We start from the raw sequence: 16,374 nt of genomic DNA, 5'->3' as shown, positions 1-16,374 counted from the left end.
ACCTTTTATTCGGCAATATCTTTGTTTATTGGCACGAATAACCTTTGCGGTGCTTTTGGGATCTAGAATTATCGAGAAACTTGAGATTCATACCAGATGGAATGCCTGAGAGGCACTTCCACATATTATACTATCGAAAGCAAATTTATTCTAAAAGATTATAGCGGAGAAATCCCGGAACAAACGCGCTTTCGTACATAGCTATCGTTATTTCGTGTATACGCAAGTATGGAAGCTGAAAAACAGGATATTTGAATGTTTACACGCGTAGAAAAATCTATACCAGACAGGCAATTGTTAATATCTGAATAAAAAAACGATAAATCTTGGTGTATAGATTTCCATGCATACGTAAATATTCATATGTATTGCCTTTGGCCTTTCATAGTTGCACGTACATGTTAGTAACGTAAGAAAACACGATTGTTCCGGGGGGAGTTATCCGCTGTAATCTTGTAAAATAAGTTTGCCTTTCAATAATTTACCAGGATGAATATTCGGATATTAAATTTATTTTCACTTAATATCTGTTTTATTTCGGTGTTCGTGATATGTGAAGATTAAAACACGACATTTTTACGGTCCAGGTTTGAGCATAAATTATAGAAACAGGTTGATCCAGACAGTCTATAGTCATTGTGTTGTTTATATCTCTTTTATGATTTACGTTGGTACTTTGTACATATGAGGGCAGTAATACAGTACATCTGCTATGAAACTAATCTAAACAGAGCACAGTAACTTTAATGTGCTTGTAAATCAACGTTTCGTTTTTAACGAAAAATTCTGTTTAAAAAAAAGTAAAGCAGCTTGAAAGTTTCAAGTTGGGATACCCAATATGTAAAACGAATCTCTTGAAACGGCTACGCGAGGTCTCGATTTCTCGATTTTTAATTTAAAACTTTACCGACGCATTCTTCGTGCCCGGAACTTTAAAAAAATGTACAAAGTATGTAAAATCGAATTCTATTGCTCAACGAGGCGGAAGCTGGTCGTAAATTATTCTTAAACAAGAAATTAAAACGGCGGTCTCGCATAATGGAACAAACATCGCCGTAAGATATCAACTTTTGAAAAATACCGTGACCGTTCTCAGAATCTACGGCAAAAGTTCGTCCATTTAAAGTACGCATTGTCCCGTTTATCATTTTCAGAAAATACCTCTGGATCGCGTCCCCTCGCCATGTAACTTTTACAAAGGAGTGTTTATAAAGGTCACGAAACTTCTAAAACCGCGCACAGATTTCAAGGACCGCTCCGCAATCTTTGTTGCTAGCTCAGTTACGAGACGTGTGGCCCAAAAATTATTTTTAAAAAACTTTGTACATAAGCTGATACGCTTTCGTTCGATAGTTGTGTGTTTTATTATATAAGCTTGTCATTATTTTACCCTTGGCATTCAACAGTTTCATTTTACCAGACACATATTCTGATAATATTGCCAATATCGCCACGTTACAATTAGACAATTGTTGATGCATTAATGAAAGATTAAGATAACACGCGTACGCTGGTAGTTTCTCCCGACGTCGAAGGATATCCTTTTCCGAAGCGTCGCGAGAAGCTTTCAATTTTAATTTCCCCGAAGGTTCCGACTCAGAAATTGCTGCTGGGAAAAAAAGGAGGACTTTTAACAAAGCGTCCCCGATTCCGTTCCTGTTTTAACCGCGATCTAATAACGATAAAGTGATTACGAAACCGTACGCGAAAGAGCGGGAAACAAAATAAACGGTCCAAGCAGCGAGCTCGAACGAAGCTTTTAAGGCTGCGGCGACCCTTCGTGTCCCCCATTAATTCTAATAAACGCAATCGATGAAGTTGGACGCGACCCGCGAATCGCGACGCTTCCGCTATGCCCAACAATCCTCTTTCGAGCACGCGAAACCACCGCTGGAACATTTTAATTCCGCGAATTTGATCCACGATTTGCCGATTTCCAGCAATTTTTAACAACGCTTTTACGATCGAACGTAGGACTTTGGATATTCGTTCAAATCGCGTTGGTGTTCACCAAAAATCAGCTTTGAAACATTTTGTGAGTAGCTTTAACTTCTTTCTAGCTGATCGAATGGTGCAAAAAATGAGGATTAATCGAAGCGTCGTTCCAGGAGAGCGCGCAAATTCATAATCGGCGGGTCGAACGGCCAGCGCGCGGCAATAATTCACGCGTAATTGCGCCGGCATTCGTGAGGACGAAACTTTTGGTACGTCCAGCAGGTGGAAACACAGCGAAACGCAATTCCGTTTACGGCTTCGACGGAAAGAAACGCAATCAGCCGGAAACCGGAAACTTTGGCAAGAATCGCGCGCGCTTAATGAACTTCCTGGAAAACTGTTGGGGTATTCGCAAAGAAAAACTCGTGGGATCTTTACTTAATTCGAATGAAACGTAGGCGCGTTTTGGTCGTCAATTTTCGCGACAAACTGTTTCTTTAAATAAAATGACGAGCTCCTCACGGTAAAATTCGATGAAGTAATGAATCCCGAGAACAACATTAAGATACATTTATCATAAAAGTCGTAACTCCCGACATATTCAGCTATCAAGATATTGGAATTGTAATACTTGGACTGCTTGGTAGGTTTTATCGTCTCGAGTGTTAAGACGTAGTAGTCGTGCTATCTTAACACTGCTGCAAAAGACGTAAATCACGGGAAACTTTCTGCTCGAAGGAGAAAGGGTTCAACGATCCATGATTCAAGATTATTTAGGGCCAATCGAGGTTATATCGCGCCGGGAAATATTATATTAAGCTATAAAATACTCCTCGCTCAATTTAAAGAAAAGTTTTGCGCCCTAATAAAGAAAAAATTTCAAGTGCGTTTAATTTTCCATTCCTATCGAGACATCTTCGATTCCACGAGTCTTTATTCGCTGTTTGAAAGCATAGCCAAGACTCTAAAGTTTAGGGAACCTAACAGAAATCGATTTTGCTCGTTCGATGCACAAAAAGCAGCGCTACAGGTCGGACCCACGGTAATTTCTTTCAGGAAACGCAAATTTCGACTCTCGAAGCGTCCTAAACGTATATCGGATACACATACACCAGGCGCATGAATCTGAAAGTAGTAATCCCTATTCCGATACTCCAGGGAAACGGAAAATTCTGTTTCCAGATGCGTGAAAGCAATCGTGCGTCCCGTACGATCCATCAGCGGACCGGGTTTCCTCCAGAAACTTATTTCGTGTGTAAATCCGGAGGAAGAAGCGCACTGTAAATGGTCGATACCTTTAAACGTCTCCTTTTTTCGGATCTGTGCATCGAGGATCCCCCGAAACGCAAAGAAAATAACATCGCGATCGCTGGATCCATTCATGGAGCAATTCGTGCTACGATCCTTTAGAATCTGGTTCTTCCGGTAAACTATAGTTTACAGATAGCTTCTAATAAGAGTAACAAACTAACGATGGAAGAATTTATATTCTGGACGCAAAAACGACTACGAAACTCTGGTCAGAAATTTCTGTAGCACCAACCACACCCCCGATACATCAATTTATTAGTTTCATGTTTTTTCTCCCCGGTGGACCTCGAACAAAAAGTTGGAAAAATAAACATTTGCGTTTGGCTTAGAACGGCGGCTAGTTTTTGACCGACTTTAAAATTCTGACTGGCTTTGGAGCTCTTTCGTCAAACTTTTAGCAGCGAGCTAACTGCGTTAATAACAGCCATTTCGTGGCGAATTTAGGTTCGCAACTTGATATTAGATTTAGAACGGAATTTAGTTACGGCTCGCCTCTGTTCATGTGCAACGAAGACGTTCGATAAATAATTAAAAGATGTATATTGCAGCCAGGAACGATAGAATAAGAAAAAATATAAAATTTGTAAATTAATTATTTTTTAAACGTTGTTCCCACCAGACTCTGTCGATTTTCGAAACTTGCTACGGTCAAATTAGGCTAAGTGAATGGGCAATCGATACCAGTGAATTTAACTGCTCATTCTGGAAATGGGCCCTTTAGAATTCGCGCGGGCGAACGAGCTGAATGACACGTTATGTTTGTTGGAACCGTACTGTGGATTTAGTCGTCGAGATTCCGACAAATAGAAATTTCACGCCCAAAGTCGGAAACAAATCTAGAACTCTCGCGTAAAGAACACTCTAACGGAAACGATTTTTCACGGTGTAAATAAAAACACGAGACGCCAATGGCACGAAAATAAGTCAAGGCGGGAGTAATTTTTTCATGGGGGACGACGTTTTCGAGAAAATCGAGTTTGAAAACTCTCGGGGGGCCGCGTGTAATTCAGTACTACTTGCCCGACCCCGTCTGACCAATACCTACAATTTCTACTTGCAGCGATGCATTGTAGCGTCTGCAGGGAGAAGAATGACCGGTCCTTGGAACGAATTCCAGCTCGTATTGGGTCAGACATTTTCTTAGGCCTCGTGTGGCCTGCGACTGAGCAAAAATTACTGGACTGATGGATCCACATTCTCATTTAACACGTTGACTACCAGTCTAAAATCCTAAAATTGTTTACGGGACCAAAACTTTCATTTTAGGCTATTGTAAACTACACAACTTAAAAGTTGTCGTAGTAGTTGCTTTCGTAATATTTAAAATTTTTAAAATTTATTTTCTTTAACATTTCAACTTGAGAATTCATTATTACAGTTCTACTGTTAAAAGTTCTGTCACCAATATATGTATGGGTGACGTGGCAGTCAAAGTGTTAATCAAACATACTTTGTAGTCACGAGTGTTTACTACTCTTTAACCGTGGATTGGAATATTAGAAACAAATGAGTTTGAAAAATTGATATTGACTTCCTCGAGTACATTTGGCCCCACCAAAGGGTTAGTATTTCATAAGAAATGCAATCAGGGAGTTGAGTTTAAACTGGAGGCTTAAGTGAGCTATCCAAACGCGACAGAGCCCTGTTGCGATTAGACTCCCGTGGCCCTTTCATGCTGTATACGTTGCATACGGAAGCAGAATTTACGGTGGTAGGTCAGGGTGTCGACCCTTACACGAGACTCCGATGCCTCCACTCCTCTGTCAACCGAGTGCCTATCGGAAGTGTCACGCGCTGTGTTCGGATCCACCCTCCCGCTATTCGAGGAGCCCGAAATAAAATGGTGGGCGGGATCAGACGACACCGAGCTGCAGAATGGATCGACTGGCGGCTGAATGAAACCGTCGATATCCAGAAATGTGATTTACGGATATCGACGAAGGGCTAAGTTGTGTCTGCCCGTCCGACGTTATATTGCGAAAGACGCGGAGGAAGCAAGGTGTCACTGAATATCCAATTTCCTGCTTAAACGCCACCCCCCGTGAAGCCAGATTATTCACGATATTTTTTCGCTTATTCGATCTTTCGGGTCGACTGACGGGCACGTCAATTTCAGAACCATAATAATGGGCGTCTCTCAAATACTCCTCCTATTAAAAAATATTTTTCTTCTTTTATTTTTTACCAATTACGGCACTCTTGAATTTGATATGAAAATTTTCTTACTGCGAACGAAGAGAATAATCTGAGCTTTCGACTCGAAGCTAAGCGGTTGCTACATCAATTTTCCACCTATTTGTCTAAGATAATTCGCGGTGTAGATTTCAGTTGGAAAACCCATGTAATCCCGTTTTACTGTACGTGCGCGGGAACAGGTTTCGCAAAGTTGCGGATGACGCGGCGAAATTTCAATTGCGAACGGAATTAGTTCGTTTTCCGTGCAGGCAGAAACTTTAACCATTACGCAATTATCGCGGTTGCGTAAATTAAGGGAACAATTTGTTAATTTCCGATCGTGGGGACTGAGAAAAAAATTGCAACAGCCGTCGAAAAATTGACAATATTATAAGGCATTGTAAAAATGTTTAACGAACCTATTTTTTGCTTGTTTCGTTTACGCGATTGCATGGGATTCGACGATGCATGACATATCTTCGTAGGGTTGAAAAATAGCCTTTGAAATATTTTTGACCGCGGTAAAATAATTATACAACTGCGACCCGTGACATGGTAACAAAGTGCAAATTGGCCCTTCAGCAAAAACGAGTTTCACCCGCCTACTCTATATGCACTGCGTATAACAGTGCTCTAACGCTGTCCGTCAAAAATTTCAAAAACCGTTTTTCTCGAAACAGTTTTCGGCACGGCGTGTATGACATCTCAAAAGTTACTTTTTCGATCAACATGAAATTTGCATGCATTAAAAATGAAACATTTATTTGGAACAGCGAACCACCATACATCAAACGTTCCCAGTATTTCCATTTTTTAATCGAGTTTAATAATACTATTAAAGCATAATTAATAAAAGGAACGATTGATTTAATTGGATCACGAGGTAATCCCCAAAAGTTATGCGACGAGAAATTAGATTGCTCTTAAAATATTGAAATGTCACGTGAAAATTAACGAGGCTTAATACGGACGAAGATACCATCTGTCCGTTTATGGCCTTAAAAAGAAAGATTAAATCTTCTACTATTCTACGGTCTCGCCATTGTTGACGCGTTAAGCATATTTAATACTGAAGTACAGTGGCCTAAGTAGGACGTGCTATTACTTATTTTATACGACGAGAAAATCGTAGAAATTTATGTTGGAATCTCTCCAACATTTCGTACTTAGACTAAGTAGGGGGACCAAATAATAGATATCGTCGTTTCCTTTTCAATTCTTAACACGTTCGCTCGTAATATGACGGTCTAATAACTGCTTGACAATTCTCTCAATTCTGACTATCTATCTTCATTCTTTCGATATTAAAAACGACACAATTTACATTTGCAATTATTTCCGATGTAAATAATATTAAATTTACAGATTTCACTGGCATTTGAACACGGCCTCGATGTCAACGTGTCGCGAGTTAAGTTAGGATCGGACAGATTCTCGATACGACTGAAAAACAGTTTTGACCGTTGTAAAATAACGTTGATTCTATCTCCTGGCACGCGATAGGAAAGATGCAAATTGGCCCAACGGTCGAAATGAGCTTGACATGCCAGCGTTGGGACGTCAATTACGTTAAAACGTGAAGGGGTATTGTCATTGTCGGCGTTGCGTAACGGCGCGGAACGCGAACAAACTAAATCTCGTTGTTTAATCACCATCGCCGTTTACGAGCTCGTTCGAGCAAGGTCAGAGGTTTTCCCGACGCCGCAATAAGAGGGCACCGAAGCTCATTAACATGCCCTGTGTACGATTCTTGCCACGTGCTCCCGTTTCTACAACGTTACATTAAGCAGATTGCGCGCTCGGATTTTCTGTCCACGGGAACGGAGACAACCAGGCGTGATACGCCTCGCTAAAAGCGTATTTGTTTCCTTCCCGTTCGAGCTGACAGATGCTACCAGTTTCCCCAGCGATGGGATCGAGCACGCATTCTCCGTACTCAAAACATAAACAACAACGACCCATTGGTACCCACAGGCCTTCGTCCAACATCGAAAGGAATTCATTTCGTAAATTAAATAACACGAGTTCGGATGGAGAAACATAGATCAGCCAAAATAAAAATTTATTGGATTATTTTTTAACTCCTTTAACGCGAAGCAACCCCTAAAATGACAGGGTAACCAGAGAGGGCGTTATGGTCTCCGCGGCGTTAATTGCTCATTAGCCGAATTAAGCAGCACTTCCGCTAAGTAATATTTATGCAAAAAAAAACTCAGTTTGCGGGCGGACCCGGTCAGCCATAAATTGTTAATGCAGTTCCAAAAACAGTTTAATGGCGCGCAACGACCACGGTTCGCCCGCCGTTTATTCGGTTTGTTTTCGCGCGAAGCTCGTCGACGTTTGTATCTTCCCTCTCGGCGCTGTATTTCATTCAATATTTACTCTATCGCATAACTCTCGAACGCTTTGTTTCCTAACTCGAACGGATTACCATTACGTAGAGCGCTGGGATGAAAGTATCGGCGTAGCGCCGGTTTCCAGACTACGGACATTTTATTTCGAATCGTAACGATATTTTATAAACGAAACGATCACGATAAATAATAAATTTGAAATGACGTTTCAACCAATTATTTTCTAAACGAGTACCGGATCATTCCGCGGCCTTACGATCGTGTTTATAGCAATTTTATTCCGTAATTAATATACAGGGTGTCCGTTTTCAGATGAGGAGCAGCCGGGAGGACGCCTTGAGTCGTCGAAGCAGCGACGGCGACTGATTATGACGCGCGTCCGCCCGCGCCGCGATCTCTCTCGTCACCTCCTGCCATTCTCATCCTCCGGGACCTTCCATCTTCCCCTCAGCCCGATCCTCCTCATCATCGGTCTCCTCCTCGTAAACGGCGCGCTCTCCTGCAGCGAAAAGAAGCCCCAGAGTCGCGAATCCGAAGCCGAAACAAACCATTCCCCCGTGGAGCTCGAGGATCCCCAACGGTGGATGCAAACCAGTCCGTTGAAACGTTCCCGATCGAGCAACGATCTACGATTTCCCCTGGCGGAGACCGAGATCGCGAGCAATTACTACGAGGTACGCAGACGCCACGAGAAGCGCAAGTTCCGTCGCGAGAAGGACGCGAAGATCGAGATCGAGGCGAAGAGGAAGAAGAAAACAGTCCACAAATTGGACAGAAAGGCCACCTCGAGCTCCTCCGGGCCAGGATCGGTCTTCGATTGCGAAGAATGCCAGCTCCGCTCGAACTCGAGGACCCTCCGGAGGAACAGGTCCGACAGAGTCGCGGATAATCCAGGAGAGAAGGACAACAATGGGACGGAGAGTCCGGTCGATCCGCCGGAAGTGAATGGCGGCTCGCGGGCCTCGAACGCGAGCAACGAGGAGGAGCCTTTCACGGGCTTCGAAGGCTCACAGAAGTTCCCCATAAAAGTGACGTACAAGCCGCCCGTCGCCCATCAAGTGGAGAAGTTCGACAGAAGGCACTTCGGGCCGCCGAAAATGGACGTCCCGGAGACCACCGCGTCGTCGTACTCTACTACGATATCTCCAGATCTGCCCAAGAGCCCGGGCAGAGACGTTCTCCATCGACATCGGAAAGTCGACGACGCCGACGAGGAGGGACGCCAGGAAACGATCGACGCCAACGAGAACGCGAACGACACCGACGATTTCTGGCTGCCCGGCGCGTCTTCCGGCAGACGGTCCTCGAGCATAGCCAGCGGGAAATCCCCGTCGGAGGAGAAACGAGCCCCTGTGTCCTCGTCGACGTCTTATCCGACATTGACGTCCACCGTCGGTGAGAAGGATTTGGAGAACGAATCGCGCGTGGAAGAGGAGGAGGAGGAGGACATTGTCACGGAGACGAACACGAAATCGACGGACAAGGTGAACGTGACCATCTTGGGGCTGTTCGAGATGACGAGGGGCGCGGAGCCTAGACCGGATGGCCCCAGCGAGCTGCAAGCTGCCAGATTGGCTGTCGAGAGGGTCAACGAGATGAACGTCCTGTCCAAGTTCAGGCTGCGTCTCATTCACAACGACACCAAGGTAAGGAAGCTCCTATCTCGGTGTATTCGCGGTGTATTTATCTATTTGTGGGGTTGAACGATTTGGAACAGAGAATTGCAGCTAGAATAGGGATCAGAGAGGAAATCTGGACAACTAGATACAGGTAAACTTAAAGAAAAGGTGTTTGAACAAATAAAATTCGTAGGGAAAGTGGTAGACTAGAGAACTTAATTAAAATTAAAGGACTAAATGACAAGATGACTGTCCTGTATAGTTAGATTCTTGTGGGTTTATTCGTCGCTGATGGAATCTGTCTGCTTTTTTGTTTCTTTGTGAGGTCGATCGTCTGGTATGTAGGAACAGTGTGCTGTTGGCTTGTGCTTTCTCTCTTTAAAACAAACAAGGGGTGGAGTGACCACTGAAAAAACACAGGATAAAGAGTCGAGAGGCCAACAACAGAGGTACTGGATTTATCTCTCGATAGCCCTGACCGGGCAAATGTCTTGAAAAGGATTACAAACCTTCCCATACAACCTTTCTTTTATATAGAAACATTTGGAAAAATTACAATACGGGGAAAACTGAAATAAAAATGAACGGTAAAATATGAAAAAATGAAATATCTACCAAAAGATTACGACCGACCATTTGACAAGCAATTATTGTTCCAAAACTACTGGACTAAAAACGAACGATTTTGGCGACCGCTTCTCGCCAGTCTCGAAAGCAGGGAACGCGTTAGAAATTTATTCGAACGAGAGTTTCACCGACGAGGATGTTCAGATCCCGGCAACTCCTCGATTTTCAACGAGATGCATACGTCCTGTCGCGCGATCAGACTTTCTCCACGGTAACCACGAACTACTGCGAAATACATTACCGCGAAACAGCTTCCACGTATCTTCCGACAGCTCAACTAACTGCGGTGCGCGTCGACAGGCCCTGTCCGTTTCGAAAAGGCGACAGAATTAGAATACAAAACCGACCGAGAGACGACGAAACGAAATAACTCGTCGTAACGTTCGCGTTGTTTGCGACCGTAACTCTCCAATTTCGTTTTGTCTGGAAACCCCATACTTCACGAAAACACTCCAATCGCTTCGAATCGTTCTAAAAAAACTCCAACAAGTTACAAACTTCAGGAATTATACATATTTTATCAGATCTTGAGATCGATTAAAGTCGAGAAAAGTCTTTGTGTTTCTTTGCTCCTGTCCGCGCAGTGGAAGAGCCAAATTTAGAGAAAATATAGCTAAGTTTAAGGTGTATACACACGTTTCTAATATCTGCGAGCAACAAGTAGTACGCGATCGAATAAGAGAAGCAAGAAATTTTGATAACGGGGGGGATAGGATGGAAGCAAGCTTTGTCGAGTGCTCATAGTGCATCTGGGAGTTTCGGTGTGCGAGTTCATAGAGGTACGGAGGCATACCGGAAGATAATACTTTGTAAGTTAGACAACAAAGGTAAATTATCCAGAGGCTGCTTCATAGTTAACCACTCCGAGATACGTAGAAACGGAGATACACTGGTGTGAATAATTATAAGGTCGAAGTAACTTTGTCCAGACATTCTGCTTGAAACTTGAGATCGCATACAGGGTGGTGCAACTCGATTCGAGCCTATGGATGACGATTCGTACGTAAATTAACTTGGAACGTGAAATGCGCGCGTTGAGTTGCTTTACAATTTCATTTTCAGTTTGTTGCCGCCGCGTAACGCAAATAAATATTAAATTTACGTTAAAATACGTTATTACGGAACCGTGGGCCGCGATCTCGCGCCTCGTGGCTTTTGTTGCGTTTGTCTCGGCCGCGACACGAGCAACCAGCGTCAAATTGTTTTTCGTGCGGTGGAACTTTCGCGTCTAGTTTATGTCAACCGACAGTCCTCGTCCCCGGCATCAACGCGTTGTCAATAACTGTGTAACGAGACTCGTTGGTTTTCCCCTCGAAAACATAGGAGTCCGTCGAGCGCAATTAAATCGCGCGGCGTCGTTTGATCGGAACAACGCGAGCTAGAGTTTTGCTTGTCATGCAGGCCCGTTTTAGTCTTTGCGTCGAAAAAAAATACGGAAACACTATCGCCTCTCGCCGCCAGTTCCGGTTCTCGAGTGAACGATACCAAAATATAAACGTGATCGTTTGTTTCAGACCTTATGTAGCGTGTGTGGCATTCTTGGTAGTCAGAACGTGCAATTAGAGCGTTTCGACCTGGATCTGCTAATAGGACTCGTTAATAGTAAAATAGCTTAGCAGATTTAGGCCCTAGGCGTATGTAAATTAAACTCAGTGGAGAGAAAGATCTTGTTAGCAGCCATTGTGGTACGCAAAGTCTAAATTTAATGATCGTTTGGTTCAAGCAAAGTTTTTAAAAAATCCCACTTTTCTATCTGCTTCTTTCGCGATAGGCGTCTCGTCTCGAACCTGCTCTAAATTTTAATGTTCGTTCTAAATATTCGTCCATAGGGAAGGTCTTTACGTCAAACTGAGCAACGAGAGAGACCTTAATGGCAGCCATTTGGTGGTTGAAAGGGGAAATTTCGAAGTTAATCGAGTTACTGAGGTCAATTTATTCAACTTCGAGTTGTAGAGGCCAAGTGGCTCTAGTGTGCAACGTCGAGTAAATTTCCGTTTATTTTTTTGAGTTATCGAGAATTTTCAGAGGGGAATTAATAAAACTTTGAGTCATAGAGGCTTTCGATCTGAGAGGTTCGAATTATAAAAGTTTGATTGTAGTGTACTCTCTTGTGAAGAGGAACTGTTCAGAAATTTGAAACGTTGAATTTGTCACCAAAAATTTATATCTATTGCTTCCGGTGCAAATAAGTTTTACGTATAATAATTCTTAGCAAAGGATCCGGTGCTATATGTATCGATGATATTCAAGGAATTTGATATCAATCTGGTGGAAAGGTCTCGAAATTTCGAGTATTTGATATCAAGTTTCGAGACCGAGGCCTCTGAAATTAATACCGATCGATATCAATTCCGTAAGACACCGAGTAAATATCGATATTATTATTCGCAACATAAATAACACAGAAAATAAATGTCTTTCGATATAACGAAGAACTATAAAATATTAAATAAAAAACAATACTCTATATTCGCATAACAAAGGCAAATTTTTCAAAATACGTGCCATCGTTTTGACAAGCATAATTTTCAGATTTTCAATGTTGTTATTAATATAAATCTTTATTTTTCCCCCGGTAAAAACTTTTATGTTCTGTAAAATATTGCCCAGGCTTGTATAAATTGAGTAAATTCAGTTAAAAATAAATTTCATTTGAAAATATCGTGTGTGCTATATTGTTGTCATCGATTTTATTCGTTTGCGAAAGTATCGGTGTCGGAAATTAATACCGAATACGTTCTGTTCCGATACGTATCAGTGTTTTTTTAAAAGTCAAAACGATTTAATTCAAAGTGATATAAAATACGAGAAAATAACATAATAAGCACAAATATATTTGACTAGGCTTCCCAAGTGTTTAAATGGAATAGAATTGTAGTATTAATAATCTGTATTCGATGTACGTGTTCTACAAGGGGTTCCTTTGTGGACGAGTGGCCAGAAAAATGGGGAAAGTATTAATTCAACAAGTTGGGGGTGGTAACCCTTTAATTCGTGGGAATTACTCCTCCGGAATGGTTCGTGGTGCGCCCGCGGTCACCGACAAATGCGAATCGAATACAGATCAGTTTTCACCCTCGAACTTTTCCACCCATTCTATTAGGTATCTCGTATAACTTCGTGCCGAATTTTACACTAGAACTTGTAGCAATATTCTCTCCCTCGACTTGACAATTCACATCAACATTTAGTTCTCGAAAACGTTCTCTGTAAATGGCACAAATGTCTTTTAAACTCGTAAAACGTAACACGAACTGAATGTCCACCGCGAGGGGAAGAACGAGGAGAAAAGACGAACGATGTAACGCGATCTTTGATAATAGCTGATCTCCGGTTCGTTAAGGTAAGAAGACCGCGCAATTTCCATCGGGGAATTAATTATTGTCACGTCCCCATCCGAGCACAATCTTGGGATGGCGGTGAACGCGTGGGAGACAGGAGTTAGTTCAACAAGTAGAGAAATTACCCCTGGCATCCGTGAGAAGCAACTCCATGAAGATAAGGACAATTAATCGCTGCTCCTCGAAAAATACCCTCGTTTTAACCCAGTTATGGCCGATCACCTTCCAAATAATTCAGTAAATATATCGCTGTTCTCTTCTCATATTAAATTCTACTAAATAATTACATGAAACTTCTTTAGGTATATAGAGTCAAAGTAAATGACAAAATAAACATAGAAGACAGCATTAAAAATAACAGATGATAGTGCCATCCGATAGGGGATGAAAACCCCTTTAAAATGAGCGTTTGTACCAGTCGATAGCGTAATTAGTTCCGGAGATATGAGGATTTTAGTTTCAAGTCGATGCGGTGGCTAGTTACGGAGATACGAGGCTCCGAAGTTTGTTTACATTCTGTTGCGGTCGCGTGATTTCATTGATAACGCGCGCGTAAATAGTGCGTAGTAAATTCTTGGAAATACTACTACTTCCTAGTCACGTGACTGTCTCGACTCACGCGCGACAAGGAGGTCCAGCGCGACGCGTCAGACGGAGACAGAGATAGTGGAAATTAAAAAATTACCTCCTCACATAAATTACGATATCTCGAGAACGGAAAGTCCGATCGACAAAAACAAAAAACCATTTTAAAGGGGAAGGTTTACCGCTGCTAACAATGGCTAATAATTACCAAAACACTAGTAGTTTCGGAACTGCACGCGTCTAAAGTTTCAGTATTTTTTATACGCGTTGTTAGACTGTTCTAAGGCTGTGGACGCTGAATATTAAAATATACATCGTTCAACCAGTCGTGGTAGGTAAGATAGACGACGTATATTTCTCAGAAAGCAAACAATAAGGATAGAAATTTAAAAAATGGTCATTGGGCCGGTTGTGATTGGTTTAGTGTTGGAGAAAATGGCGAAAAATCGCATCTATCTGGGTTAACGGAAATTTTACGCTTTACTGGTAGATCCTTTCGTCCACGCGCGAAGTACAGGGCACCGATTGCTTTCCACGGTTTTGAAGTTCGTGGTCGTTCCTGTTCCCACTGACGGAGTCTCATTAAATACGGGCCCGGAGCGTCACGTGGCTTTTATGTGTCTTTGCTGAATTCAACAGAGTGCGTGATGGCGGTTCTACGTCCCCTCGATTCTCCGACCGTACGTGGTGTGGGTGTGTGCACGGCGTATGAATATCCGTGGCTGGCTGAAAATGGGATTCAGAACGAGGAACGGCCGTAGGCCATTTGCAATTTAACCAATCCCGCGCCGACAAAGTTCTCGGAAAGGTGTTCTTCTTCCACGAGAAGTTCGAAAAATAGGGATTTTCCCGGAGAACGGCTGCCTCTCGACCAAACGCTATCTCCCCGTTGATCTACGAATAATCACCCTTAACGTGTTTGCCCTCCACGCAAAATTTGCATGCCCCGTAACGCGATAACGGGTCCACGGTGTTCTCGATTTTTTCCACGCTACCAAATCCTCTGTCGCGAACGTTAAGCAGCTTCCCTGACGAAGGGGGATGGAAGGCTGTTGTCTCTGGTTAAAATGCTTTCCTTGTACAATGGGTCGCGAGATTTTATTCCCGCTTCCGGTACGACGCTAAGGTAATCTTGGAAATTCCATCCTCCGCTCCTCCTCGCGGGGAGAATAATACGAAAAATTAATAGAAACTCGACTTACATCGGTCAGCCACCGTCTCGACGCGAATCTGAATATCTGCGTTATCGTACCCTTTATTTATGCTTATAGTTTAGTTTGTGTCGGTTCCAAGTTACTTTGTTTTACGTATACTTTGGGTACAGCAATTTTAAAACACCGGAACAAATAGAGCAATTAGAAATAGTGTCTTATCCGCAGCCCCGCCTGACCTTAATAATTTACAGAGAAGTGTACGCCCCGGGCTCATTTCGGATTTCCTGGTAATTAATCAGGAACATTGTCGGCTAGATATTCGTGCAAAATCTGCGCGACTAGAGGGGAACAGCATAATTGTATAATATTTCGACTTGATCGGTAATCGTGAATTTTATCTCGAAGTTTATTTCGAATTATTCGCGATTTGTTGGGAGGGAGGGAATAAAATAGAGATTGGAGTAAACAGTATTTTTCAAAAAATACAGAATGAAACGGTGAAGTTAAAGAAGCGAGTCAAGGCTGAAAGGAAAACAGTGTACGACCAGAAAAATATTGACGATAACAGGAAGCGAGTTTGTTATTTTTAAAGGTTGCGAGAAAGTTTCCAAGAGAAAATAGTTGAAAAATAAAGATAACAGAGGATTAACGAAGGCTACAGAAATATGGATGTTTACAAGCTGGGAGGGTACAACGGTACGTGGGTGAGGGGGGGTAAAGAATCGATAGAATAGTCATTAATTACAGAAGGATCAGGACATATTTCAGGAACAGAAGGATCGCGCGTAGATCAGCATAAATTATTTTATAATGGACAGACACGCCAAGATACTGTCGATATCGTCGATATTGTACCTTGTACACACTTTGTACCAAACGGGAAACAGAATAACGCCATTTGTTAAAAGTTCGCGTCTCTATCGTCGAACATTACGATATATAGAATTTATTCGAAAGTGTAGTGCTCCCGTTAAATAATTAATTGGAACGCCAGATAATGTTATTTAACAAGCTTTTGTCAGCCACGTTTCGACCGGCGCGTTTTGAATTATCCACCGAGTACAATTATTTCGTTCATCGGCCAGTAAATAATCGGCGTGACCCGTATAAAATGAAATCTTTTTCAAGAACAGTGGATATACTTATTTCCAAGCAACGTCCAAGGGTATTTCTATCAAAAGGCATTCCGTGGCATCGCGTTGTCGCTGAACAAAACATTTTATCCGGGGCAGCTTCTCAAAGAAACACGCAAGATGTGTTTCGAGAAGCACGC

The 16,374-nt window shown here is 42.5% G+C and overlaps 1 protein-coding gene across 1 annotated transcript in view; it reads left to right on the top strand.

Annotated features, from left to right (window-relative positions):
* The first annotated feature begins 7,330 nt into the window (after positions 1-7,330).
* LOC122396790 (gamma-aminobutyric acid type B receptor subunit 2) overlaps positions 7,331-16,374 on the top strand; it is a 55,562-nt gene continuing 46,518 nt past the window's right edge. Inside the window, exons 1-2 of the mRNA XM_043395469.1 lie at positions 7,331-7,385; positions 8,088-9,421. Of these exons, the coding sequence (XP_043251404.1) occupies positions 7,331-7,385; positions 8,088-9,421 (1,389 nt within the window). The remainder of the gene's footprint in view (positions 7,386-8,087; positions 9,422-16,374) is intronic.

This window comes from Colletes gigas, unplaced genomic scaffold (genome assembly GCF_013123115.1).
Source record: "Colletes gigas isolate AHSC1104 unplaced genomic scaffold, ASM1312311v1 Colletes_gigas_Sc00001, whole genome shotgun sequence".
NCBI classification, from domain to species: domain Eukaryota; kingdom Metazoa; phylum Arthropoda; class Insecta; order Hymenoptera; family Colletidae; genus Colletes; species Colletes gigas.
The sequence above is the reverse complement of the archived record's forward strand: the minus strand, read 5'-3'. Positions and strand labels throughout refer to the sequence as shown.